The sequence below is a fragment of the Cetorhinus maximus genome, chromosome 11 (assembly GCF_964194155.1).
Source record: "Cetorhinus maximus chromosome 11, sCetMax3.hap1.1, whole genome shotgun sequence".
NCBI classification, from domain to species: domain Eukaryota; kingdom Metazoa; phylum Chordata; class Chondrichthyes; order Lamniformes; family Cetorhinidae; genus Cetorhinus; species Cetorhinus maximus.
In genome coordinates, this window is record NC_135889.1 from 36,215,476 (window position 1) to 36,243,283 (window position 27,808).

The 27,808-nt window shown below is 41.3% G+C and overlaps 1 protein-coding gene across 1 annotated transcript; it reads right to left on the reverse strand.

Moving 5' to 3' along the window:
* Positions 1–15,182: 15,182 nt before the first annotated feature.
* c11h2orf69 (chromosome 11 C2orf69 homolog) lies at positions 15,183–23,249 on the reverse strand. Its single transcript, XM_078551808.1, has 2 exons — positions 22,360–23,249; positions 15,183–16,347 (listed from the first exon to the last, which is right to left on the reverse strand). Exons 1-2 carry the CDS (start codon positions 22,720–22,722, stop codon positions 15,475–15,477), a joined length of 1,236 nt encoding a protein of 411 aa, XP_078407934.1. The 5' UTR covers positions 22,723–23,249; the 3' UTR covers positions 15,183–15,474.
* Between the last annotated feature and the right edge of the window lie 4,559 nt (positions 23,250–27,808).

Sequence of the window (27,808 nt, forward strand, 5' to 3'; positions counted from 1 at the left end):
TTTACATGGACTATGTGCTTGTTGTGAACATTAAAGTATAAGATGGCTTTTGTAACTTGTATTATCCTTACAAATCTGGATATATCTGCAGAGATATAGTTGTGGGTGAAGGAGTATTTTAATATACTTCATCTTGTTTAATAAATGTTTTATTCTTTTGTTAAAAGTTAATTAGAAATAGAAATAAATATGAATGACTTGATGCCCATTACAGACACATGGCTGCAAGGTGACCAAGGCTGGAACTTGAATACTCAAGGGGTACTTGACATTTTAGAAGAACAGAAAGCTAGGAGAAGGTGGTAGGGTAGCTCTGTTAATTAGGGATGACAGTACAATAGTGAGAGACAACCTTGGTTCTAAAGATCAAGATGTAGGATCAGTTTGGGTAGAGATAAGAAATAGCAAAGCTAAGATGTCACTTTTAGGGGTAGTGTATAGGCCCCCTGGACAGAGAAAAAATGGGGACTTACAAGAAAGATACTGCAATTATCATGGGTGATTTTAATCCACATGTAGATTGGATATATCAGATTGGGCAAAGGTAGCCTGGAACTTGAGTTCACAGAGTGTATTTGGGACAATTTCTTAGAGCAATACATTCTAGTGCCAATCAGGGAGCAGGCTATTCAAGAGATGATAATGTGCAATAAGACAGGATTAATTAATGACCTCCAAGTAAAGGAGCCTGTAGGCAACAGTGATCATAACATGATAGGATTTCACATTTAGTTTGAGGGTGAGAAATGTGGGTCTAAAACTAGTATTTTAAACTTAAATAAAGGATATGAAGACAGAGTTGGCCAAAGTGAGCTGGGAAATTAAGTTAAAAGATAGGACAGTAGATAAACAGTGGTAGACATTTAAGGAGATATTTCAGAACATTCAAGAAAAATACATTTCAGTAAGAAAGAAATACTGTTGGAGAAGGAAGCGCCATCTGTAGCTAACTATGGAAGTTAAAGATAGTGTCAAATTGAAAGAAAAAGCATACCATCCTTTGGAAATTGGTGCTAGGTCAGATAATTGGATAGAATTCAAAAAGCAACAAAGAATGACTAAATAAATAATAGAGGGAGAAATTAGAGTATGAGAAAAAGCTAGATTGAAATATCAAAACAGATAGTAGTAAGAGTTTCTAAAAGTACTTAAAAAGAAAAGTGAGTGTTGGTCCACTTGAGAGTGAGGCTTTGGAATTAACAATGGGAAATATGGAAATTGCAGAAGCTGTGAACAGATATTGTGTCTGTCTTCACTATAGAATACACAGAAATGCTTGTAAATAAAGAGGTGAAAAGGAGGGAGGAAATTAAAACAGTTACAACCATCAGGCAAAGGATACTGAGAAAACTATTAGAACTGAAGTCTGGCAAATCCCCATGACCTGATGGGTTTCATGCTAGGGTCTTAGAAGAAGTGGCTGCAGAGATAGTTGGTTACAATTTTCCAAAATTCCCTAGTTTCTGGAAAGGTCCCATCAGATTAGAAAATAGCAAATGTAACTCCTCTATTCAAGAAAGGATGGAGACAGAAAGCAAGAAACTACAGGCCAGTTAGCCTAACATCTGAAAGAAGGAAGATGCTAGAATCTATTATTAAGGAGGTTAGAGCAGGACACTTAGAAAATCTCAATACAGTCAGGCAGAGTCAACATGGTTTTGTTGTTTAACTGATTTATTGGATTTCTTTGAGGAAGTAACAAGCAATGTGGTACTTTGATTGCTAAAAGACATTTTATAAGATGCCACACCAAAGGTTCCTTCGCAAAATAAGAGCTCATGGTGTAGGGGATAACATATTAGCAAGGGTAGGGGATAGGTTAGCTAACAGGAAGCAGAGTAAGGATAAATGAGTCATTTTTGGGTTGGCAGGCTGTAACTAGTAGAGTGCCACAAGGATCAATGTTAGAGCCTCCACTATTTACAATTTATATCAATGATTTGGATAAAGGGATCGAATGTATGGTAGCTAAATTTGCCATGACACCATGATAAGTAGAAGAGTAAGTTGCAAAGAGGACATACGGAGTATGCAAAGGGATATAGATAGGTTAAATGAGAGGAGAAAAAAATTGGCAGATGGAGTAAATTGTGGGAAAATGTGAAATTCTCCACTTTGGCAGGAAGAATAGAAAAGCAGTACATTATTTAAATAGAGACAGATTGCGGATCTCGGTGCTACAGAGGGATCTAGGTGTCCTGGTACATGAATCAGAAAAAGTTAGTATGTAGGTACAGTACATGATTAGGAAGGCAAATGGAATGTTGTTTATTGCAAGGGGAATGGAATATAAAAATAAGAATGTTTTGCTACAGTTGTACAAGGCATTGGTAAGAACACATCTGGAGTACTGTGTACCATTTTGGTCTCCTTTTTTATATATTTGTGCATGAGATGTGGGCCATCATTTATTGCCCATCCCTAATTGACCTTCGGAAGGTGGTGGTGAGTTGCCTTGTTGAACCACTGCAGTCCATGTGGTGTAGGTGCTGTTAGGGAGGGAGTTCCAGGATTTTGACCCAGTAACATTGAAGGAAAGCGATATATTTCTAAGTCAGAATGGTGTGTGGTTGGAGGAGAAATTCCAGGTGGTGATGTTCCCATGTATCTGCTGTCCTTGTCCTTCTAGATAGTAGCAGTCATGGGTTTGGAAGGTGCTGTCTGAGGAGTCTTTGTGAATTCCTGCAGTGCATCTTGTAGATGGTACACACTGCTGCCACTGTGCCCGGTGGTGGAGGGAGTGAATGTTTGTGGGTGAGATGCCAATCACGCGGGCTGTTATGCCCAGGATGCTGTCGAGCTTCTTGAGTGTTGTTGGAGCTGCACTCATCCAGGCAAGTGGAGAGTATTACATCACACTCCTGACCTGTGCCTTTAAGATGGTGGATGGGCTTGGGTGGGGGGTGGGGGGTGGTGGTCAGGTGGTGAGTTACTCACTGCAGAATTCCTAGCCTCTTACCTGCTCTTGTAGCCTCTGTATTTATATGGCTGGTCCAGTTCAGTTTCTGGTCAATGGAAACCCCCAGGATGATGTTAGTGGGGTATTCAGTGATGGTAATGCCATTGAATGTCAAGGGATGATGGTTAGACTCTCTCTTTTGGAGATGGTCATTGCCTGGCACTTGTGTGGCACGAATGTTATTTGCCACTTGTCAGCCCAAGCCTGGATATTGTGCAGGTCTTGCTGCATTTGGACATGGACCTGCTTCAGTATCTGACGAGTTGTGAATGGTGCTGAACATTGTGCAATCATCAGCGAACATCCCCACTTCAGACCTTATGGTGGAAAGAAGGTCATTGATGAAGCAGCTGAAGATGGTTGGGGCTAGGACACTTAAGAAAGGATATCATTGCATTGGAAGCAATTCAGAGAAGATTGATTCCTGGGATGAAGGGGTTGGCTTATGAAGCAAGGTTGGACAGCTTGGGCCATGTCCATTGGAGATTAGAAGAATGAGAAGTGATCTCATTGAAACATATAAGACCCTCAGGGGACTTGACAGGGTGAATGCTGAAAGCATGTTTCCCCTTGTGGGAGAAACTAGATCTAGGGGACACAGTTTAAGAAAAGGCCTCTCCCATTTAAGATAGAGATTAGATATTTTTTCTCTTAGAGGGTTGTTAGTCTGTGGAATTCTCTTCCCCAGACAGCAGTGGGGCTAGGGTCATTGAATATTTTTAAGACTGAGTTAAATAGATTTTTGATTGACAAGAAAATCAAAGATTTATCAGGAGTATGCAGGAAAATAGAGTTAAGGCCACAAGCAGATCAGCCAAGATCTTATCAAGTAGCAGATCAGGCTCAAGCATCTGAATGGCCTACTCCTCCTAATTTGTATGTTTGTACATATGTATGAGACAGTGGCCACAAAATTAGGCTCCAACTTCACAGTGCCAAAGGTTTTGGCACTACTGATGTTGTTATGCCACCAAAATGGTATCCAGGCTTGGCACACTCACTTGCAGCATGGCCCTTGACAACTGCTATCTTGATGAAGGCATCAGTGCAGGTGTTAGAGGTATGCACTGGAAGTATGCAGAGTAGACGGATCATGACATCAGTCAGCATGTAGTGTTGATTTGATGCCAGTGCTATCATTTTGGACCTCCACGCCAGCTAATGCCCTCCCTTAACCTCTCTCAGTTCATTGTGTGTTCAGTTTGTATTGTATTAGCTCAGGGTATAACTCTTTCGAGTTATCAACAGATCGCATGTAACTCTTTCGAGTACATTCACAGTTCTTGGTTTTCCGGGAGTGGGACATGAACCCACAACCCTCTGATTCAAAGGCGAGGGTGCTATGAACTGAGCCACAGCTGACACCTCCCTAACAGTCACAGATTGCAACTCTTTCGAGTACAATCACAGTTCTTGGTTTCCGGGAGTGGGACATGAACCCACAACCCTCTGATTCAAAGGCGAGGGTGCTATGAACTGAGCCACAGCTGACACCTCCCTAACAGTCACAGATTGCAACTCTTTCGAGTACAATCACAGTTCTTGGTTTCCGGGAGTGGGACATGAACCCACAACCCTCTGATTCAAAGGCGAGGGTGCTATGAACTGAGCCACAGCTGACACCTGATTGTGTGTTCAGGAAGGACTCCCCACCAGCAGTACTTAAAAGGATCATCAATTTGCCAGTTAATTGATGATTACTTTCTACTGGCTCTGTTTGAATTTGTGGATGTGTTGGGTGTTTTGAGGGTTTGGTTACAGTTAATGAAGTCTGCGGGGAGTGATGATGCACGAGGAGAAGGTGATGATTGTGAGTGAAACGCTTCTGAGCATACCACTCGTTTCCAGATATCGCTGCTATTGTTGCAATCCCCCTTGGGCTGCACATGAGAGGGGGGAGGACAGAGGCATCAAATAAGAGGACAAGCTGCTTGCTAAGGGAAGAGGAGGAAGAGGAGAAGGAGAAGGACTCCTGGTGGAAAGCCTTACCACGTAAAATATTCCGGTGCATTTTTCTTATCTCCACCTGGGCCAGTAGCAGTATGTGTGTCACCTGGGATTTTAAAAAAATTATTTCACGTAATGTGGGTGTCGCTGGATGACCACCGTGGGTGACCACTTTCTTAAGGGCAATTAGGGATGGGCAATGAATGCTGGCCCAGCCAGCAAAGCCCACATCCCACGAATGAATAAAAAAATATAGTGGGGGATTCAGTGATGGTAACGCCATTGAATGTCAAGGGCGGATGGTTTGATTCTCTCCTGTTGGAGATGGTCATTGCCTTGCACTTGTTTGGTATGAATGTTACTTGCCACTTATGAGCCCAAGCCTGAATGCTGTCCAGGTCTTGCTGCATATGGGTACCAACTGCTTCAATATCTGAGGAGTCTTGAATGGTGCTGAACATTGTGCAATCATCAGCAACCCCACTTCTGACCTTATGATGGAGGGAAGGTCATTGATGAAGCAGCTGAAGATGGTTGGACCTAGGACACTATCCTGAGGAACTCCTGCAGTGATGTCCTGGAGCTGAGATGACTGACCTCCAACAGCCACAACCATTTTCCTTTGTGCTAGGTATGACTTCAACCAATGGGGATTTTCCCAATTCCCATTGACTCCAGTTTTGCTAGAGCTCCTTGAATCCACACTCAGTCAAATGCTACCTTGTTGTCAAGGGCAGTCACTCTCACCCCACCTCTGGTGTTCAGCTCTTTTGTTCATGTTTGGACCAAGGCTGTAATGAGGTCAGCGGCTGTGTGACCTTGGTATAACCTAAACTGAGCATCAGTGAGCAGGTTATTGCTGAGTAAGTGCCACTTGATAGCACTGTTAATAACACCTTCCATCACTTTGCTGATGATTGAGAGTAGACTGATGGGATGGTAATTAGCTGGGTTGGATTTGTCCTGCTGGTGTCAGCTGTGGCTCAGTTCATAGCACCCTCACCTTTGAATCAGAGGGTTGTGGGTTCATGTCCCACTCCCGGAAACCAAGAACTGTGATTGTACTCGAAAGAGTTGCAATCTGTGACTGTTGATAACTCGAAAGAATTTTATGAATGAGGTGCTTATATAATTCTGCCACTTCTAGGAACCAGATCTGCAGTCTCAGAGCAAAGTAAGGATGGTACTGCCAGAGGCAATGATAACCCTGGTTTTTGGCACATTGGGATCCTTCCAGACTGGAACAGGTGACATACCTAGCATCTCCCAGTTTTCAGTGAAATGTTGCATGAGAGACATGGCAGAAGCTCTTCATGCCAGAAGAGGGAAGTACATGGTGTTCTCTCTAAACAGAGAGAAGCAGATGGAGCGTCAAGGGCTATCCACTCTACACCTGGCTCATGACTCCACTTTACAACCCAACCACACATGACCCACATACATACATACATTGGGACCCATGCTGCCACAGGAAACATTATCGAGCAGATCACTGGGGCATTAAAGCAATGATTCCACAGCTACAAATGCTTGGAAGAAGCCATCCAGTACTTGCTAGAGCAGGTGTCCTGATTTATGGTGCTTTCACCACAACATTATCATCATGAAAGCACAGCACTTGCCACCAGGGATTTAGCGAGCATCTTGGGAAGAGAAGGAAGAGGAGAAGGGAGGCAATAGCCAACACCATGTTCCAGTGAATACAAACCCAGACTCCTATGGCACAATAGTCCCACACTTCATTATCCCTCTCTTATGGACTATCACAGCATTTTCTTGAGGGGAGGTGGTGGCATAGTGGTATTGTCACTGGACCAGTAATCCAGAAACACAGGGAAAATGTTCTGAAGACTGGGGTTCAAATCCCACCATGGTAGATTTGAATCCAATAACAATTTGGAATTAAAAGTCTGATGATGACCATGAAACCATGGCCAGATTGTCATAAAAACCCACCTGGTTTTTCATACAGACTCAAAACATTAACTCTGTTTCTCTCTCCACAGATGCTGCTAGACCTCTGAGTTTTTCCAGCATTTTCTGTTTTTGTTACAGTTCTTGGGTAGATGCAGGGAGAAAGGCACAAGGATAGAGTTGCAGTGGGAGAAAGTAAAAGGTGCATTCTGATATCGTCAGCAGCTAGCAACTACCATCTTCCGTGTGGGTGGGGGGGGGGTGAGGGCATACACTTGTACATTTCCCCCACAGGCTAAGTGCTGCTGCCTGTGGTTGACATTTGTCATATGAGAGAGATTGAAGTGTGTCATTGAGTGTGGTGCAATGTTTTTGGGTGATATGCTTGTCATGGTTGAATAACTGGCAGTGTGGCAGGTGTAAAATGTGGGCATGAGGTTTTCAGCAGTGAAGTGTGTGAGGGTGAGGTGCAGCTATGAACGTTGAGTACGAGTTGAGATCGATACTGTTGGTACAGCTGTCCCTCATTTCACACTTCTAATGTGTTCCTGAAAAACAGCATGCTAAAAGACATGTTAAATGAAAATTGTTTTCCCATAACGAAGCATGTAATAAGGGTGGGTTACATTCCTGATCTGTAATTTTTAGATTAAAAACTTATTTTATGCATTCATTTAATGTATTTAATGTAATTTAGGTATTACAACAAACACAGGAATAAGTAACAAAGTGATAAATTGGCATTTACAGTACTGTACAGTGTGAAAATTGAAAATTAGTTGTCTGTCTGTAGAAGACTCATTGTGATCTCACTTGGTAGCCATAATTGGAGGGAGGGCTGATGGAAGGAGAGCTGATGGAGAGTCTAAGGTGTTTGAAGTCAATGGTTGACTTTTCTTGGAAAACTTTTGTCATTCCGTGTAGCTTGCTCTGTAACATTCAATAGATTTATTTATCCAAGTCACAGCAAACACTGGGCTAATGTCTTCCTTGGGGTAATGTGCCTTGAATGAAGTGATTGCACCTTAATCCATGGGCTGGATTAAAGCTGCAGTATTCTTTGGGAGAAATTCAATCCTGATATTAACAGACAAATAATTAAGTTAATTGCATATCCAGACACATTGCCTATAAAGCATTGTTCCTTCTAGACAATGTTCTTAGCTTAGCAATAATTTTCACCAGCAAGGTAGAAGTAAGAAGTAAACTCATCTTCAAAAATGTTCCTGGTTACCTATGCTTTCTTGTTAGACCCATTCAAGAAAGCAGTTCACCACCACCTTCTCAAGGGCAATTAGTGATGGGCAATAAATGCTGGCCCAGTCAGCGATACCCACATCCCATGAATAAATAAATATATCATAGGCCTTAACAAACCCCTTTTAAAGTGCTTGGATTTTCACTGCAGTACAAAAGCCTAGGTTTTAATCTAAAATCTCCCTCAGTACTGGATCCAAAAACCTATCATTCCTATCTTTCACAGCCTTAAACCCAGGAGCATGCCTTTCTTCTGCAGAAATTAAGTTCCGTTACATATTTTTTTCCAAGAGACCTGTCTCATCAAAGTTGAAGACTTGTCAGAGTAAGTGACCTCCCTTCAATAATAGTCTTAAAAGTTGCAGGTATGCATCTGCGGCACTTGAGTCAACACTTCCTCCCTCACCAGTAAATTTCAGGCGACGTAAAAGCAAAATACTGCAGATGCTGGAAATCCAAAATAAAAACAGAAAATGCTGGAAAAACTCAACAGGTCTGGCAGGATCTATAAAGAGAGAAACAGATTTAACGTTTTGAGTCCATGTGAAGAGTCATACGGACTCGAAACATTAACTGTTTCTCTCTCCACAGATGCTGTTGGACCTGCTGAGTTTTTCCAGCATTTTCTGTTTTTAAATCAGGTTATGTAAGTTTGCCCTCCTCTTGAAATGCTCAAGTAAGCCTGAACTTGCTTTAAATGGTGCATTTGAAGCTGCTTCCCCCTTCTCTAATTTAAAATTCTCAAATTAGGCTGTGCTTAAAGGAATTTGCCATTGGCATTGATCTTCAATCCAAATACCTAGTGCTCTATTCTCTCTATCACAAAGTTGCACAGATGTTGCAACCTTATGGCAGTTGTAGGAGCAGCACTCTGACTACTGATCTTTATTTTCTCTTGAGTTTTCCTAATGTATGCACAGTAGATTCAGCCAGGTTCATGGAATTAGCAGTATCAATCACACAATCACTTTATTCAAGATCCCTAAGCACATTAAGCTTAACCTCTAAATTAATGGTCTTCCTCTAAGTGACCAGGGCTGTCACTTAGATATGATTAGGGTAAATTTTATACAGTACAAATCACTTACATAATCACATTGCAGAAGACGCCCTTCGGCCCATCGAGTCTGCACCGACACGTGAGAAACACCTGACCTACCTACCTAATCCCATTTACCAGCACTTCGCCCATAGCCTTGAATGTTATGACGTGCCAAGTGCTCATCCAGGTATTTTTTAAAGGATGTGAGGCAACCCGCCTCCACCACCCTCCCAGGCAGTGCATTCCAGACCGTCACCATCCTCTGGGTAAAAAGGTTTTTCCTCACATCCCCCACAAAACCTCCTGCCCCTCACCTTGAACTTATGCCCCCTTGTGACTAACCCTTCAACTAAGGGGAACAGCAGCTCCCTATCCACCCTGTCCATGCCCCTCATAATCTTGTACACCTCGATCAGGTCGCCCCCTCAATCTTCTCTGCTCCAATGAAAACAGCCCAAGTCTATCCAACCTCTCTTTATAACTTAAATGTTTTATCCCAGGCAATATCCTGGTGAATCTCCTCTGCACCCCCTCCAGTGCAATCACATCCTTCCTATAATGTGGCGACCAGAACTGCACACAGTACTCCAGCTGTGGCCTCACCAAGGTTCTATACAACTCCAACATGACCTCCCTACTTTTGTAATCTATGCCTCAATTGATAAAGGCAAGTGTCCCATATGGCTTTTTCACCACCCCACTAACACGCCTCTCTGCCCTCAGAGATCTATGGACACACACGCCAAGGTCCCTTTGTTCCTCAGAACTTCCTAGTGCCATGCCGTTCATTGAATACTTCCTTGTCAAATTACTCCTTCCAAGGTGTATTACCTCTCACTTTTCAGGGTTAAATTCCATCTGCTACTTATCTGCCCATTTGACCATCCCGTCTATATCTTCCTGCAGCCCAAGACACTCAACCTCACTGTTAACCACCCAGCCAATCTTTGTATCATCCGCAAACTTACTAATCCTACCCCCCACATAGTCATCTATGTTGTTTATATAAATGACAAATAATAGGGGACCGAGCACAGATCCCTGTGGTACGCTACTGGACACTGGCTTCCAGTCACTAAAGCATCCTTTTGTCATCACCCTCTGCCTCCTACAACTAAGCCAATTTTGAATCTACCTTATTAAATTACCCTGTATTCCATATGCCTTTGCCTTCTTTATAAGTCTCCCATGTGGGACCTTATCAAAGGCTTTGCTGAAATCCATAGAAACTACATCAACTGCACTACCCTCATCTACACACTTGGTCACCTCCTCAAAAAATTCAATCAAATTTGTTAGGCATGACCTCCCTCTGACAAAGCTATGCTGACTATCCCTGATCAAACCTTGCCTCTCCAAGTGGAGATAGATACTCTCCTTCAGAACTTTCTCCAATAGTTTCCCTACCACTGACGTGAGACTCACTGGCCTGTAGTTCCCTGGCTTATCTCTACAACCCTTCTTTAAATAGCGGAAGCACATTAGCCGTTCTCTGTCCTCTGGCACCTCCCCCGTGGCCAGAGAGGAATTAAAAATTCGGGTCAGAGCTCCTGCGATCTCCTCCCTTGCCTCCCTCAGCAGTCTGGGACACAAATCATCTGGACCTGGAGATTTGTCCACTTTTAAGCCTGCCAACACCTCCAATACCTTGTCAATCCCTATATCAATTTGCTTAAGAACCTCGCAGTCTCTCTCCCCGAGATCAAAACCTTCATCCTCATTCTCTTGAGTATTTGTTCAACACTCTAGCGCTGTCCTCTGGCTCCACCCATAGATTGTCCCCCCGGTCCCTTATGGGCCCTACTCTTTCCCTGGTTATCCTCTTCCCATTGATATACTTATAGAATACGTTGGGATTTTCCCTACTTTTACCAGACAGAGCTTTCGCATATCCCCTCTTTGCTCTCCTAATTCCTTTCTTAAGCTCCACCCTGCACTGTCTGTACTCCACTAATGCCTCTGCTGATTTGCTTCCCTTGTACCTGCTAAAAGCCTCTCTTTTCCTTCTCATCGTAACCTGAATATCTCTGGTCATCCATGGTTCTCTGGGCTTGTTACTCCTTCCTATCACCCTAGAGGGAACATGTTTAGCCTGTACCCTCCCCATTTCCTTTTTGAACACCCTCCATTGTTCCTCTGTAGATTTCCCCACAAGTAACCGTTCCCAGTCTACCTTAGCCAGATCCTGCCTTATTTTACTAAAATCCCCTCTCCCCCAATCCAAAACATTTTTTTGCAACTTGTCGATTTCTTTGTCCATAACATACTTCAACTGCACCATGTTGTGGTCGTTATCGCTAAAATGCTTGCCCACCACCACCTCAGCCACCTGCCTGGCTTCGTTCTCCAGAATTAGGTCCAGCACTGCACTGTTCCTTGTTGGACCCTCTACATATTGACCTAAAAAGTTCTCCAGTACACATTTCAAGAAATCCACTCCATCCAAGCCCTTAACACTATGTCTATCCCAATTATTGTTGGGAAAGTTGAAATCACCTAATATAATTACCCTATTGTTACTGTTTTTACACACCTCCACAAATTGTGCACATATTTGCTCATCAATTTCCTGCTGACTATCTGGGGGTCTATAATAAACACCTAATAATGTGGTTGCCCCTTTTTTATTCCTAAGCTCTATCCACAAAGCTTCATTCGATGCCCCCTCCAAGATATCATCTCTTACACTGAAGAACAGATTTGCAGTGAATGTTAAATAAAACTTAAAATACTGCAAGTGAAAATAAGACACCTATACAGTGATGCATAATCTTCACAATGAAGTTTCTAGCGTTGTCACAGAAAGCAATTTAGTTTTCAATGTATGCACGACTGCTTGGAATTGCAAACATGGCGCACTGCACACGTGCAACAAACTGTACATGCACAGCATTCCATCATATGGAAAGAAACCACATTAAATCAAAATGAAATGTTGCGCAGTTTGAGTACGTTTTTCGATTTATCTTCATTAAGAGGGAAACATATTATCAGAATGCACTTAAAACAGGGGTTATCAGTAGGTGTGTGATAATGTGTAGTGCAGTGAGGCTTGTGGCTCAGTTGTAAGGATATGACATTTGAAGATGAATTCACTGACCTTGACCCACCTGTATAGTCTTTAAGCTTCTTTCATCACTACATCCAGTTTCTTGGAGCCACACTGTTCCCATTAACTTCCATGGCTTTCTGCTCCCATTCCCTACCAAGTGCTTGTCTGGAAGTCCTTCTGGTCTCCTGTGGGAAGTTGACCTCTCTACTCCTGATCACCTCTTGCACTAGAGCAAGTTCTGCACTGGAAAATCTGGGAACTCACTCTGCTATCCCATCTTTGCTCTTCTGAGAGTCAAAAACACTTCCCCAGCCACTTCCAGTACCTATTACAGCCATTATGTACCACCCCTTTAAGAAGCGCCGCAGGCTGGTTTTAAGTACTGCAGCCTCACATGAACTTAGGGCCCCTGCTGGGGCATGCAGTCACATACTAGTGTTTAGCACTGGGCTGCAGACCATCATGTACATAAGCAACCAGCAAGAAGTTTATGTGCTCTCTACATTACTTCTGAACAGGCACAGGTTAATCACACATCATGGTTCCCATGCCCCTTTTCAGGGGCAATCAAATTTGTAGCCCTTTGTTTCCTGCTGTATTGACTAAAATTTAATGTGATCTCTTGGGTAGCTTCACAGACATTTCTAACCAACTCTAAACCCTCCACTATCCCCTCAATACTGGTCTTTGTGTAGCAACTTGGTTTCTGATCATGCTGGTTCCCAGCTCCAATCCCTGATGGGCCATTGTTAAGGGTCAATGTTTTCCTGGCCATTTCATAAATATCTGCCCCTGTGGTCTACTCTCTGAAGCTATAACACTTTTTTTTTTATAAAGTTTATATATCAGGAGAGGATCACATCACTTCACCCTTGTTAAACCTAGCGGTCTCCACAAATATCTTACAGAAAACACACTTTATGACTTCATCTCATGTATACTTCTGTTCATCTTTCAAACCTTACTTCTCTAATTCACCTATTTTAACTCATGGGTGCCCTTTGAGCTACGATTGTTTACGCCTAACAGTTCAAGTGCTCTTTTGGTTGTATGGCATCACCCTCTTTCAATTTTGTTCCTCTTTTGATTTAACTTTGCCCCTGATTTGTCTGCATGTTTGCTTGTGCATGAACTATATATATTTTCAGTCTCAGCTATCAGTTTTGAAGTTATACTACTCCGATTAAAAAAACTTACCTGGCTATGCCTAAACTCTTTTTCAGTAGTGCAAGTCCTTCGAGTGGTTCTGTCCGTGTCCAATTTATTTTATAAAACAATATTCATAGCACCTGAAAAGATTTTAAATAGAAAGTGAGTGGTGTTAATTGAGGAGGGTGGAAGGTGCAACTCACTGTCTTATTACTACACTTCAACTTAGTTGGCTACAAATTTAGAACATCCATAAGTCAGGAAAGTATACTACCTTGTCTATTTTAAAATCATTAATGAGTTCCGAATGAGTGGGGGTCTGATAGTGTGCATTTCTTTCCTTACAAAAGAGAATTACATGCTGACAAAATTATATTTCAGTAGTTGATAGAGATTGTTACAAACTAATCTACAAGTATTGCCAACATTTAATTAGATATCAGGCAGCACTTCGTAAGGTATGCAAGGTCTACTTCCAGGAACAGCCAATGAAATCTGCTGTAAAAGTCAAAAGATGTATTTCATGACACCAGCACATGTTAAATGTCCAATGTCTACACTATCATTTTGGAAGGAAGAATAGAAAAGCAGTATATTATTTAAATGGAGTTTGCAGAACTGAGGTACTGAGGGATCTGGGTGTTCTTGTACATGTATCACAAAAACATAGTATGCAGTACAACAAGTGATTAGGAAGGTAAATGGAATGGAGTGTTGTTTGTTGCAAGGGGAATGGAATATAAAAGTAGGGATGTTTTGCTACAGTTGTACAGGGTGTTGGTGAGACCACACCTGGAGTACTGTGTACAGTTTTGGTCTCCTTATTTGAGGAAAGGATATGATTGCATTAGTAGTTCTGAGAAGGTTCTGAATAGGTGGGCGCGGGGTGGCGCGGGAGGAGGGGTTATCTTACGAGAAAAGGTCAGACAGATTGGGCCTGTGTCCATTGCAGTTTAGAAGATAGAGATGTGATCTTATTGAAACATAAGAACCTGAGGGGACTTGACAAGGTGGATGCTGAAAGGATGTTTCCCCTTGTGGGACAGACTAGAACTAGGGGGACACAGTTTTAAAATAAGGAATCCCCCATTTAACACAAAGATTAGGAGAATTTTTTCTGAGGGTCGTGAATCTTTGGAACTCTCCTCCCCAGAAAGCAATGGAAACAGGGTCATTAAATATTTTTAAGGCAGAGATAGATAGACTCTTGACTAACAAGGGAATCAAAGGTTATTGGGGAGGTGGAAGGTGGAGTCGAGGCCACAATCAGATCAGCCATGATCTTATTGAATGGTGCAGCAGGCTCGAGGGCTGAATGGTCTACTCCTGCTCCTAATTCATATGTTTGTACATAAGCTATAACACCTGAAGAGAGAATTTGCAGGGCTACGAGGACAGGATGTGGGACTTGGGCTAGCTAAATTGCTCTTGCAGAGAGCTGGCATGGGCCAAATGACCTCCTTCTGTATTAAACTATTCTATAATTCTATATACCTTTTATTTCCAGTCATTAAACTTTAATTAGTAACTTGATAATCAAGTAGCATCACCCAGGAGGTTACTAAGATTCAGATCATGAGAGGCAACAAGGAACTGGAAAGATTTTGGGAAAATGTTAATCTAGCCATTGGGATTCACCCCATGCCCTTTGAAATTCACACCATCGACGATCATCCTTCATCATGTTAGGACATGTGTGTAGTTCCTCCAGCACTTTTGGAGGATCGATATTGGAAGGGAGGTCCAGCAATAGTGTTAGAATGCTCATAATAAGATAACCTCAGGCATTTTCAATATATTGGATTAGTTTGTCTTTTCTATTCAGTTGATCTGGGTTAGTACAAAAATTCAGTTGTCCCACATTTCCCCTGAAACCAGAGTTTTAATTGTTTTTTGAAGATTGATGACAATTGCACCCATCAATATTATTACAGGAAGTCAACAGAATGCAACAGAAAGAAATGCAAAATAAATGCAACAAGACAGTACTTCAACGTACATAAAACAGATTAGTCTCTATTAGAGATTTGTAGTAGGCAAAATTACATGTAATTACTCAGCCCTCAAACTATTAAACACATTTACTTGTCATGATTTTTCTACTCTGCTTCACTGGGAACAGTTGAAACAGAGCATCGTGGAATAATTCTGTCACTATGGATCCAAAGCAGCTTTGAACGTTTGAAGCACCCTGAAGTGATTATCCACAGAAGGGGCTTCGTTCTCAAAATGAAGTTGGTTTGTCACTTTTGCACCATACTCCCCAAGGAGCCGAATGAATTTCTTGTGTTCCTTTCCAATCCAAGCTCTCATTTCATCCCGCACTTGATAAGGTGTAACGTGTGCGTGCACAGGAATACCCATCTTTGCAAATCCCTTCAAGATTTCAGGACTGGTGACCCAGGTGTTGTTTCCTCCAGCGTGACCACCATCCAACCAATACATTTCTTTGATATTACTAATGAAGGCAGCTAGTTCCTCGTCTTTCTTTGCTTCACGCAATGCATACAGCAGCTGATTCAAAACCACACAACCTTTGCTGAAACCAATCAAAATAAATTTCAATGAAGGATCGGTACACTTCAAGTCTTCACACTCTCTTTGTGTTCCAGGATGAGCGCACTCCAGATCGGAAATACCCAGGTTATTTTTAGCTGCAAAACCATTTGGTGTTTCACAATGTGTACTGGAGCTTTCATCAGGTGCAATGGCAAAGGAACTGTGAGCACTTTCACTAGGTTTTGTCCATGTATGTAGGATACTATGCACCTGCTTGAAAGCATTGGTCAAGAGTGCATGAAGGTGCTTGAAAGCCCTAGAGTCCAAGTTATGTTCAGGCACACCAAACAGACTGCTTTGCACAAAGTTGTCGTAGCAACTGAACTTATGTAGGTGAATCCGGGAAGCCTTTATGATCCAGATGTGACTGTCAGGAAAGCGACGGAACAGCAAAGCAGCAACTTCTTCCAGACTCCACTGCTGCCAGCGGATGTTTTCTGGATGGCGTATCATTTCATCATGATAATTCTAAAAAAATAATTAAATGCATCAATTGCTGTCACAGTGAGAAAAATTTAGACTTTATGCTTTGAGACACTAGTGTTAGTTGTTTTTTCTACCTAGAATTAAGGTGTGGATGAATATATTTTGCACAGGTTTTTCTACTTTTATTTGAAAAACTGAGTTCCAATCAATCACCTGCACCCTCAGTATTACACATTCAATACATGTCTTTCAACGGCACTTGTTTTGACAAAATAATATAACAGGTTCAGATTCATTGTAAATCATAATGTGACCTTCCACATGTTTCTCCATTCCAAGACCAATTAAGAAAGGCACATCATTATCCTAATAGTATAAAGCATCAAATCTCTAATACACATGAGAAAAATTCTAGAAACTCTGAGGATGTCCCAATATTTTCTTCCAGTGCTGGGTAGTGGAGGTAAATAATCCACAACAAAATAAAAATACTGAGTGCACTGGGAGTTCAATTTGGTAATCGCTAACCTGAACTTCCAACGTGTAAGCTTCAACCATGTTGCTATACGTAACTAAAGGAGTTAAATAGAAATGTTCCCTATGAACCTATATTATCCTCCCTAGGTTTCTTGGACTATGCAAAATCTGGCAAAGGCCTGAGTGCCAGGCACAAGCAAGCCTGCAATAGGGACCAACACAACCTCTTTTTTGCATGACACAAAATCATAGTTTTAGAGTATATCATACATGATTTTCATCTTATTTTTTAAATGACAATCCTTGGCACCGGAAAAATAAGGTTTTACTGAATTAGCTGCTGACAGTGCAGAAAGATCCGGGGATATTTTGTGGCAACAACTGCACGACACGGATGTTACGTAGGTTTATGCATGTTCAATTAATCATGGACTGTGAAGTGATGACTTACCCTATGTTTAAATTCTAAGTTCAAGGAGCAGAGTTGTAGAAAGCTACACTGCCCAAGTTAGAACTTACTATCAAAAAGGGAGAACCGGCTAAACGTGGAATCTGACATGAGACTCTTGCTCTCCAGCTTGGAACCAGACATCAGCTCATTGATGTCTCATCAAAAGCAGTGCCATTCTTCCCATTGATTGAGTTTTTTTTGCAGTGACACGCAATAACAGTTGGGGTAAGACCAGTAGGTAGTCTGAGAGGTTTTTGACCTATCTTAAATGTTCCACAGACAAACATTTTTGAACTACTAGCTTAAAGAACTATTTTCATACGTATGCGAAGGAGTTATGAACATAGCTGATTTGTGGATTGCATCAAAATTATATTTAAATGTGGTTAATGTATTGAATGCAGGCTGTCATCAGTTGACACCTACCATTATTGAAACTTTGTAACCATAGATTCAGAGCCAAACCACATCACATTCCCAACCGTATCCCTTTTTCTGTTGGAAACTTCAGCTCGGATATAGAATAAATGGGTCAAATGGACTTTAAAAAACTTACAGCCAATCAGAATTCCATTGGTGGCTACAACTTTACTTCCATCCTCTGCTATGAACAGAGTTACACACCAGGAAATTAACAAGTTTGATCACCAGTCAGGATTGCGCTGACTTAACTGCTGGGCCTGCTGCCACAATTCGCCTCAGTGCCTCCAATTTTTTGGGGGAAGGGAGAGGGCAATGAAATGAGCCAGAAGTCCCACTCCTGGAAAGTGGCAGCTGTTAGAAAGTGCGCACACATGTACATCAAGGCAGAATTAAATTTGGTTGATGTCCAGTGAAACAATGCAAAAGCCTACCAATGGTTACTGTCTAAACTGATATGACGAGCCACTTGGGCAACATACCAATCGCCAAATGTGGAACAAGGCGGAAGAAAAAGGAGGAGAAACTTAATGGATTTCAAGCGTAAACTCTCAGAGCTGATCAACTATATCATCTCCATTAGGCAATTTATTAAAAAAAATTCACCTTTTGCACACCCAAAGCCCCACTGATCTCACACATTATATAAATGTTAATGTCCTATACAAGCAAAGAGTGAGCATGTACTAGGAAAACACTGTCCCATGGTACCGTAAAAGATTGCTGTCATTTGCACGATGAGATAGACATAGGATATTTAACAGCAAATTGTAGTGATCACCGAATCATAGAATGGGACACAACAGAATGAGGTTATTCAGCTCATGGTGCATGCTATTCAATTAATCCTTTCCCCATAGCCCTACAAATTTTCCCCTTCAAGTATTTATTCAATTTATTTTTGAAAATTATTGAACCTGTTTCCACCACTTTCAGGCAGTGCATTCCATATCACCAATACTCACTATGTATAAAGTTTCTCCTCCTCTCACCTCTGGTTCTTTTCATAAATCGATATCCTTTGCTTACTGAACTTCCTGTCATTGGAAATAGTTTTTCCTTATCTACTCTATCAAAATCCTTCAAGATTTTGAACAGCTCTACTAAAATTCCTTTCACCTTTTCTGCTCCAAGGGAATCAATCTTAGCTTCTCTGATATCTCCTTCTAACTGAAGTCCCTCATCCTTTGTAACATTCTATTAACTTCTTTCTTTCTCCTCCACAGCCAGAAAACTCACTTAGCTTTGCCTACAGTCTGTTTCAATTTCAGCTGCATTTATAGTTTGTCAAGTTTACTGAACTGTCTTTTCTGATGAAATGTACACATCCAAAACATTAATAACCTCTTTTTCTGATACTGTCTGAACTGCTGCATATTTTCAGCATTTGCTGTTCTTTCCTGCCACGTCAGACTCTTTCTCTCCTTGCCCTCCTAAAAGGCAAAGCAAAAGTTCCTAAGATCTACCTAACCTTACACTGTTTGGCCGAAAATCATCTTTAGAATGGTGTTTTCATGGTCCCTGCATCTGAGGAACTGTTGAATTCCAGAAGCCATGTCCTCTGTGAGCAGACCTTTCTATAACCAGAAGATGTCAATTGCAACAACTAAATTCAGTTTCATGTGCTGGAAATTTAAGTTGAATGGCCCTATTTCACAAAATGCAGTGCTTTAAAATAGTCTGTCTGTAAATCACATTCATCTGCTCATAATGCACATTAAATTTTTACCAAACCAAATCACCATTCATATCAGAAAGTTCACATATTCTTACCAATACACAGGACAAGTTTAATAATTTTGCTTTCTTGACAAAAAGATACTACAATCCAATGATAGTTCTTTGAATTTTCAAGCTATCATTTGTGGCCACCTCCTCACTAAAAATGCAACACAGAAATTATAGTTTGCCTATTGCGTACCAGGATCACATACACAATACTAGGATTGATTTACCATTGTTAGTGGAACTAAATGGGGAGGTGGGGTTACAGCTGATTACAGAGTGGCTTCAATTCTTTGTCCTGAAAGCTAGAGAGTGCGCACCGTGTTAACATCTGTAATATCTGCTCTCCTCCAACTCTGGCTTTTTGTTCATCCCTGATTTTAACTGCACCACCACTGGCACCCATGCTGTTAGTTGCTTTGCCCTAAGCTCCGGAATTCTCTCCCTAAACATTTCCATACTTCTACTCTTAAGTTGTTCCTTAAACCTACCTCTTTGACCAAGTTTTTGTCCTATTATCTCCTTAAATGGCCCAGGGTCAAAATTCATTTGATAACACTCCTGTGAAGCACCCTGGGATTTTTCAATATGTTAAGGCACTATTAAAAATGCAAGATGCTGTACTTTGTTAACAGTGATCACACAACCTCCAATATCTTACCTATATATAAATGCAGCACTATTTCTGATGGTAGCAATTCTAATTTAGACAACAGCTAGGCTGTGGTCATTGGAACCTCGAGACAGTAACCTGAAGTAAACACACACGCAGCTAAGATTGTCTGCATATCTGTGACTTTCCTGCACTCAGTTCTACAACAGAGCTGCAGCCTAATAGTGAGTATACTGTATCCAATTGGAATCGGTTATCTACCTGCAAAGCACCAAGCTTGTAGCTCGTCAATATGATTTCCCGCCTGTAAAGCATCACTATGATTTTTCTGAGCTCTTTTCCTCCTTAAAATAGTAGCAGCCTCCCTTTCAAATTGATTAGATCTGACAAACATGTACTCTCCAATGGCCAAAGATTTTCAGCTGTGAAAGGAGACTTCAAGTTGGATAAAGAAACATCCCAGCGAAAGTTAATTGAAAAGGACAGATACAGGTCCCTACCGCTTTATCTCCCAGTTCAATAGGTTAACAAAATTTAAAATTCCTCTGGCTTCACATCTGATTTATAATTCACCAAGACCACCCTGCCCAATTGGTACTCATCAATTCACAAACCCAGCGTCAGAAACAAACTTTCCCAGGCTAATTGTAGAGTTGAGTTTCCTCTACTTTTCCCAACAGCCTCAGTCCCAACTTCATAAGTATCTCATATTGTAAAACATTTTCTTTCCTTTCTCATACTTATGGCATTTGACTGAGAATGCTAATTACTGCCAAATTAGACACAGTTCAGTTTTCTAACTCCATGCACACTAGGAAATGGAGTGTGATCACTCAAACTAATTTGTTCTCAATGTTCTTCTGCATTCCTTATTTCACCTGGAAAAGCATTGGATAAGAAATATATATTCCAGTCAGCACCAAACTCTATATCCAACAATTCCAAATTGTCTATCATTTCAAAGCAATATAATCACATGGAAAAACTAGATTCTCAGTTTGCTGAAATTAAGATTATAGTCTGTTATGCAATACCTTCCCCACCCCATGACCACTTTACCTTGTCTTGTTTGCCCTTCCTCCAACAATGTTCAGATATATAGAAACATCCCAACTTGGTGTCACTTAATCATCCATTGGTTCACCTTGTTATTTCCTTTAATCTTTTCAACTTGGATGTCCCCTACACTGTAGGCCTTGATCCTTGACCAATTCTTAGTTTCTCAATATTTTTATTAAAAGTCACAATATTCAAGATTTCACTAACCTAACTTAAAATCTGGGGTATGGTTGTCAAAAACAACTTCATGAGCATCCCTTAAGCATTTCTTCTATTCACTCTTCCCCACCTCAGTGTTCTTGCCCCTATTAGAGTATTCAAAGAACAGACCGGAGCGGGTACAGTAGTATAGTGGTTATGCTACTGGACTAATAATAGAGGCCTGGAAACAAGTTCAAATTTGAATGCAGTTAATTCAATAAATCCAAAATAAAAAGTTTGTTTGGTGTTTATTAAGCTATTGGGTTGTCATAAAAATGCAACCAGTCCACTAATCTATTTTAGGGAAGGAAATCTGTCATCCTTCTTGTCCAGACCCACAATCTGCCCTCTAATTCAATTGTCTGGCTCACAACTTATGTTAAACATCCCAAGATATAATTATCCAAATGAAAATGATCAAGCCTAAGGAGGAAACATTAGAACAGATAACCAAAGAGGTAGGTTTTAAGGGAGAGGCTTCAAAAGAGAGGGAGGTGGAGGTTGAGAGAGGAAATTCCTAAGAGTAGGGGCAGCTGAAGGCACATGCCACTAATGGTGAATGGCCTTTGTCCAGCATCAAAAATGATTTCAGGTTAAATATAAAACAGAATTACCTGGAAAAACTCAGCAAGCTGAGTTTTTCCAGGTAATTCTGTTTTTATTTTGTTTTGGATTTCCAGCATCCGCAGTAGCTTTTAGCTTTTTGTTTTTATAAATATAAAACAGACCTGATAAAGGTTGTCAACCTCGAAACGAATTAAATCTTTATAAAAAATCTGCTTAAGGCAAGGCTGTGCAGATACTAAGGCTGGATGAAATTTAATTAAACCCTCAGATGGAATAAACAAAAACACACACTTGGGCGGAATCCAAAGTTGATGAGCAGGTCCACTGGCATTCCCCAGGGGAAAGTACCCAGTGATTAATAAATATCCAACAGATTTAAGCAAAAAAGAAACCAAATACCAGCGCAGCATTGCGTAAAATGGAACTGCAACTGGCTGCCCCCCAAGGCCGGACCCAGAATGGACCGGGTCTGCCCGCCCGAGCTATTGACTGCGGCGGGGAGAGGAAGAGAGAATGAAGGTTGCCCGGCCTCCGCACCGACCTGCACATCCCCCGGGAAGTAGATGACATGCTGCCGGCTTCCGGTCCGGTTGCTGTCGCCGACTCCCAGCACCAGGTCATTCTTGTTGGCCGAGCCCCAGCCCGACACACCGCTCAACCTCAGCACTTCAAAACCCGGCACTTTCCAAAGCCGACTGGCCGCCGGTGCCCAACCGGGCCTGGTCATCGTTGCGGTACCCAGCTGGAGCAGCAGCACCACCGCGGAGAGAAAGGCCTCGACAGCAGCTCCGCACTCCGAGCGGCTCGGTCCAGAGTTCCGCTCCAGGGCGGCGGCGCCGAGTATCTGCGCCTCCTGGAGGCGCCTGAGACCATTGCAGCCATCAGGGAGGGACAGAGTGCGCATGCCCAGTTCCCAACTGCCAGAGGAGATAAATGAGACAAAAGCAAAATGCTGCAGATACTGGACATCGGAAATAAAATCAGAAAATGTTGGAAATACTCAGCAAGTCTGGCAGTGTCTGTGGAGAGACAGAGTTCAAGTTTCAGATTGTGAACTTTCATCATAACCAGTAACTGAGACACTGGATGGACTAAAATTCACAAAGAGGTATTAGAAAGGCTGGCTGTAATATGACACCAGGGTCTGATGCATACTTGAGAGAAGTAAGGATGGAAATTGCAGAGACATGGGATGCCAACCAAAGGATCGGCTCTTCCAATCCTCCTTAGGTATAAGGGTAGTGCCAGAGGACTGGAGAATTGTAGAATTCAAAAAACAGTGCAAGGATAAACCCAGCAACTTCAGACCAGTCAGCTTCACTAGTGGTGGAAAAGCTTTTAGATGCAATAATCTAGAAAAAGTTAACAGACATTTGGATATGTTTGGATTAATTAAGAAAAGCATCATGGATTGTTAAATACAAATCGCGTTTAACTAACTAGTCCGTAATCTTATTTTTTAAATTCTTTCACAGGATGTGGGCATTAATGGCGAGGCCAGCATTTAACAGTTCCTAGTGAACCGTCACTGTGCTGCCTCCAATGCAAGTATATAATTCCTTAAATATGGAGACCAAATTTGCACACAGTATTCAAGATGTGGTCTCACCAAATCCCTGTACAATTGTAGCAAGACTTCTTTATTCTGGTACTCCAATCCCCTTGTAATAAAGCCAACATGCCATTTGCTTTTTAATTGCTTGCTGTACCTGCATGCTAACTTTTTGAGTTCCTTTTATGAGTACACCCAAATCTCTTTGAACCTCAACATTTACAAGTTTCAAATCTTTTTAAAAATATTCTGCCTTACTGTTCTTACAACCAAAGTGAATAATCCCCCACATTATACTCTACCTGTCATCTTATTGTCCACTCACTTAACCTGTTTATATCTCTTTGCAGCCTCTTTGTGTCTTCCTCATAGCTTGCATTCCCACCTAGATTGGTATCATCAACAAACCTAGATACATTACTCTGTCCCTTTGTCTAAGTCATATATATTGTAAATAGCTGAGGTCCCAGCATTAATCCTCGCAGATCATAGCCTACCTACTTGAAAACACCTCATTTATCCCTATGCTTTGCTTCATGTGCGTTAACCAATTCTCTATCCATGCCAATATATCACCCCATCTCCATGAGCCCTTGTGTATTAACTTTTTATGTGGCACCTTATCGAATGCCTTTTGGAAATCCAGGTATATTACATCTACTGGTTCTACTTTATCTACCCTTCTAGTTACATCCTCAAAAAACTGAAATAAATTTGTCAAACAGGATTTCCCTTTCATAAAACCATGTTGACTTGTTATAATCATGCTATACTTTTCTAAGTGCACTAAGATCTCCTCAATAATAGATTCCAGCACCTTCCTGTTGACTAATGTCAGGCTAATTGATCGGTAGTTCCCTGTTTTCTCTCACCATCTTTTCTTTAATAGTGGTGTTACATTTGCTAACTTCCAATCTGCTGGGACTGTTCCAGAATATGGAGAATTTTGGAAAATCATAGCCAGCACATCCACTATCTCTGCAGCTATCTCTTTTAGAACCCTAGGATGTCGGCCATCAGGTCCTGGGAATTTTTCGGATTTTAGTCCCTTGAGTTTCTCTAGTACTTTTTCTCTGCTGGTATTAATTACCCTAATTTCCTCACTCTTATTAGCCCCTCAGTTACCCTCTATCTTTGATATGTAACTTGTGTCTTCTACTGTGAAAACAGACACAAAATATTTGTTCAATTCCTCTGCCATTTCCTCATTCACCAGGATAATTTCTCCTGCCTCTGCCTCTAAGGGACCAAAATTTACTTTTCATATACTTGCAAAAAGCTCTTACAATCTTTTTTTATATTCCTGGCTAGTTTACCCTCATATTCTATTTTCCTTTTTATCACCTTTATGGTGGTCATTTGCTGGTTTCTAAAACACTGCCAATCCTCAGATTCACCAATGTTCTGTGTGACATTATAAACCTTTTCTTTTAATCTAATATTATCCTTACTCCCCTTAGTAAGCCACGGATGGATCTTTCTCACTGAGTTTTTGTTTTTCGATGGTATGTATTTTTGTTGATCATTTTGAATTTTTTTTAATGTTTCCCCCATTTTTTTCCACAACCGCATCTTTTGGTCTATTTACCAAACCTTAGCAAGCCCTCTCCTCATACCTATGTAATTGGCTTTGTTTAAGTTTAAGATTCTTGTTTGTGATTGGAGAATGTCGTTAAGACCATGAGATCATAAGACGTAGGAGCAGAAACACGCCATTCGGCCCATCGAGTCTGCTTCGACATTCAATTAGATCATGGCTGATCTGATAATCCTCAACTGCACTTTCCTGCCTTTTCCCCATAACTGTTGATTCCCTTACTGATTAAACATCCGTCTATCTCAGCCTTGAAGCTACTTAATGACGCAGCCTCTACGGCCCTTTGCGTTAAAAATTCCATGGATTCACTGCCCTCTGAGAGAAGAAATTCCTCCTCATTTCCATCTTAAATGGGCGACCCCTTACTCTGAGATTATGACCTCTGGTCCTAGACTCTCCCACAAGGGGAAACAACCTCTCAGCATCTACCCTGTCAAGCCCCCTAAGAATCTTATATGTTTCAATAAGGTCGCCACTCATTCTTCTAAACTCCAAGAGTACAGGCCCAACCTACTCAACCTCTCCTCATAAGAAAATCCCCCCATACCCGGGATCAACCTATTGAACCTTCTCCTAACTGCCTCCAATGCCAGTATATCTTTCCTTAGATAAGGAGACCAAATCTGTTCACAGTATTCTAGGTGTCGTCGAACTAGTGCCTTGTATAGATTTCCCTATTTTTATACTTTGAAATAAAGGCCAACATTCCATTTGCCTTCCCTGTTACCTGCTGAACTTGTATGTTAGCTTTTTGTGATTCATGCATAAGAACTCCCAAACTCCTCTGTGCTGCAGCCTTCTGCAATCTTTCTCTATTTAAATAATATTCAGCTCCTCTATTCTTCCTGCCAAAGTGCATAACCTCACATTTTCCCAAAATTTTTCCATCTGCCAAGTTTTTTCCCAATCACTTAACCTGTCTATATCCCTCTGTAGACTCTCTGTGTCATCCTCACCACTTGCCTTCCCTCCTATTTTTGTGTATTCTGCAAACTTGGCAATTGTACATTCATTTCCCTCATCTAAGTAATTAATATATATTGTAAATAATTGTGGCCCCATCACTGATCCCTATGACACTCCACTAGTTACAGGTTGCCATCCTGAAAATGCCCCCCTTATCCCAACTCTCTGTCTTATATTAGTTAGCCAATCCACTATCCATGTTAATATACTATCCCCAACACCATGGGCTCTTATTAAGTAGTCTTATCGAATGCTTCTTGGAAATCCAAAAATATTACATCTACTGGTTCCCCTTTATCTACCCTGCTTGTTATCTTATTCCTGTTGTTTTCAAACTTAATGTGGAATTCATTTGTATTATGATCACTATTTCACAGTGGATGTTTTACCATGGCATTACTAATTAACCTTGCCTCATTGAACAATGGTAGATCAAAAATAGCTTTATCCCTTGTTGTTTGCAGAACATATTGTTCAGGAAACTGTCACAAAAGCATTCTGCAAACTCATCTTCCAGATCATATTTGCCAATTTGAATGGCCCAGTCTGTATGAAGATTAAAGGCCCCCCCACAACTATTACATTGTCTTTGTTACAAGCTACAATAATTTCTTGTTCAATGTTCTGTCCTACACCAAAACTACAGTTAGAGGGCCTATAAACTATTCCCATCAGCGTTTTCTGACCCTTGTTATTCCTAACCTCCACCCATACTGATTATGCTTCCTGATTTTTTTGAGCCAAGATCCTTTCTCACTAATTTCCTTATGTCATCCTTTATTATCAGGGCTACCCTTCTTCCTATTTCATTCTGTTTGTCTTTTTGAAATGTTGTGTACCCTGGAATATTTATTTCCCAACCTTGGCCACCTTGTAACCATATCTCTGTAATGGCGATTAGATCTAAATCATTTACCTCTATTTGTGCCACTACTTCATCTATCTTATTGTGGATGTTCTGCGCATGTAGATAAAGTGACTTAAATTTAACTTTTTCACTACTACTCCCTCTCTGAATCACTATTACAATTAAACTCTCTGTCCCTTCCTGTCCCACTCAACTTGTCTTTACCCACATCAATATACTTTTCTATTGCCTCAACTTTTATCTTTGCATTTCTAAATCTCTCTTAACCTGAACTCTCCTCCCCCTCTGTTAGTTTAAAACCATTTTCTCGAGTCTGACCATATTTGCTGGCACACTCTTAAGTTTACATGTGTTGTTCCTTCCTGTCACACCCTGGTTACCATTACCCCTATCACTACACTGCACTATTGCCTTGTCCTTTCTCTTTAACTTTCCAAATCTCCCCTCATGTGAACCCTCCCTGCTACTATTTAATTTAAAGCCATCCCTACAGCCTTAGTTATATGGCTCACCAGGACACTGGTCCCAACAAAGTTCAGATGAAGGACGTCCCAATAGTACAGCTCCTTCTTTCCCCAGTACTGGTGCTAGTGCCCCATGAATCAAAACCCATTTCTCCCACACCAATCTTTGAGCCACGCATTCAACTCTCAGATCTTATTTACCCTATGCTAATTTGCTTATGAATCAGATAGTAGTCCAGAGACTATTGCCTTTGTGGTTCTGCTTTTTAATTTAGCCCCAAGTTGCTCATATTCCCTCAGCAGAACCTCTTTCTTAGACCTACCTATGTTGTTGGTACCCACATGGACCATGACAATAGGATACTTCCCCTCCCATTCCAAATTTCTTTCCAGTCTGGAGGAGATGTCATTAACCCTGGCACGAGATAAGCAACACAGTCTTCAGGACTCATGCTCTCAGCTGCAGAGAACAGCATCTACCACACCCCCCCCCCCCCCCCCCACCCCTTAACAACACTGTCCACTACAACTAGATTCCATTTT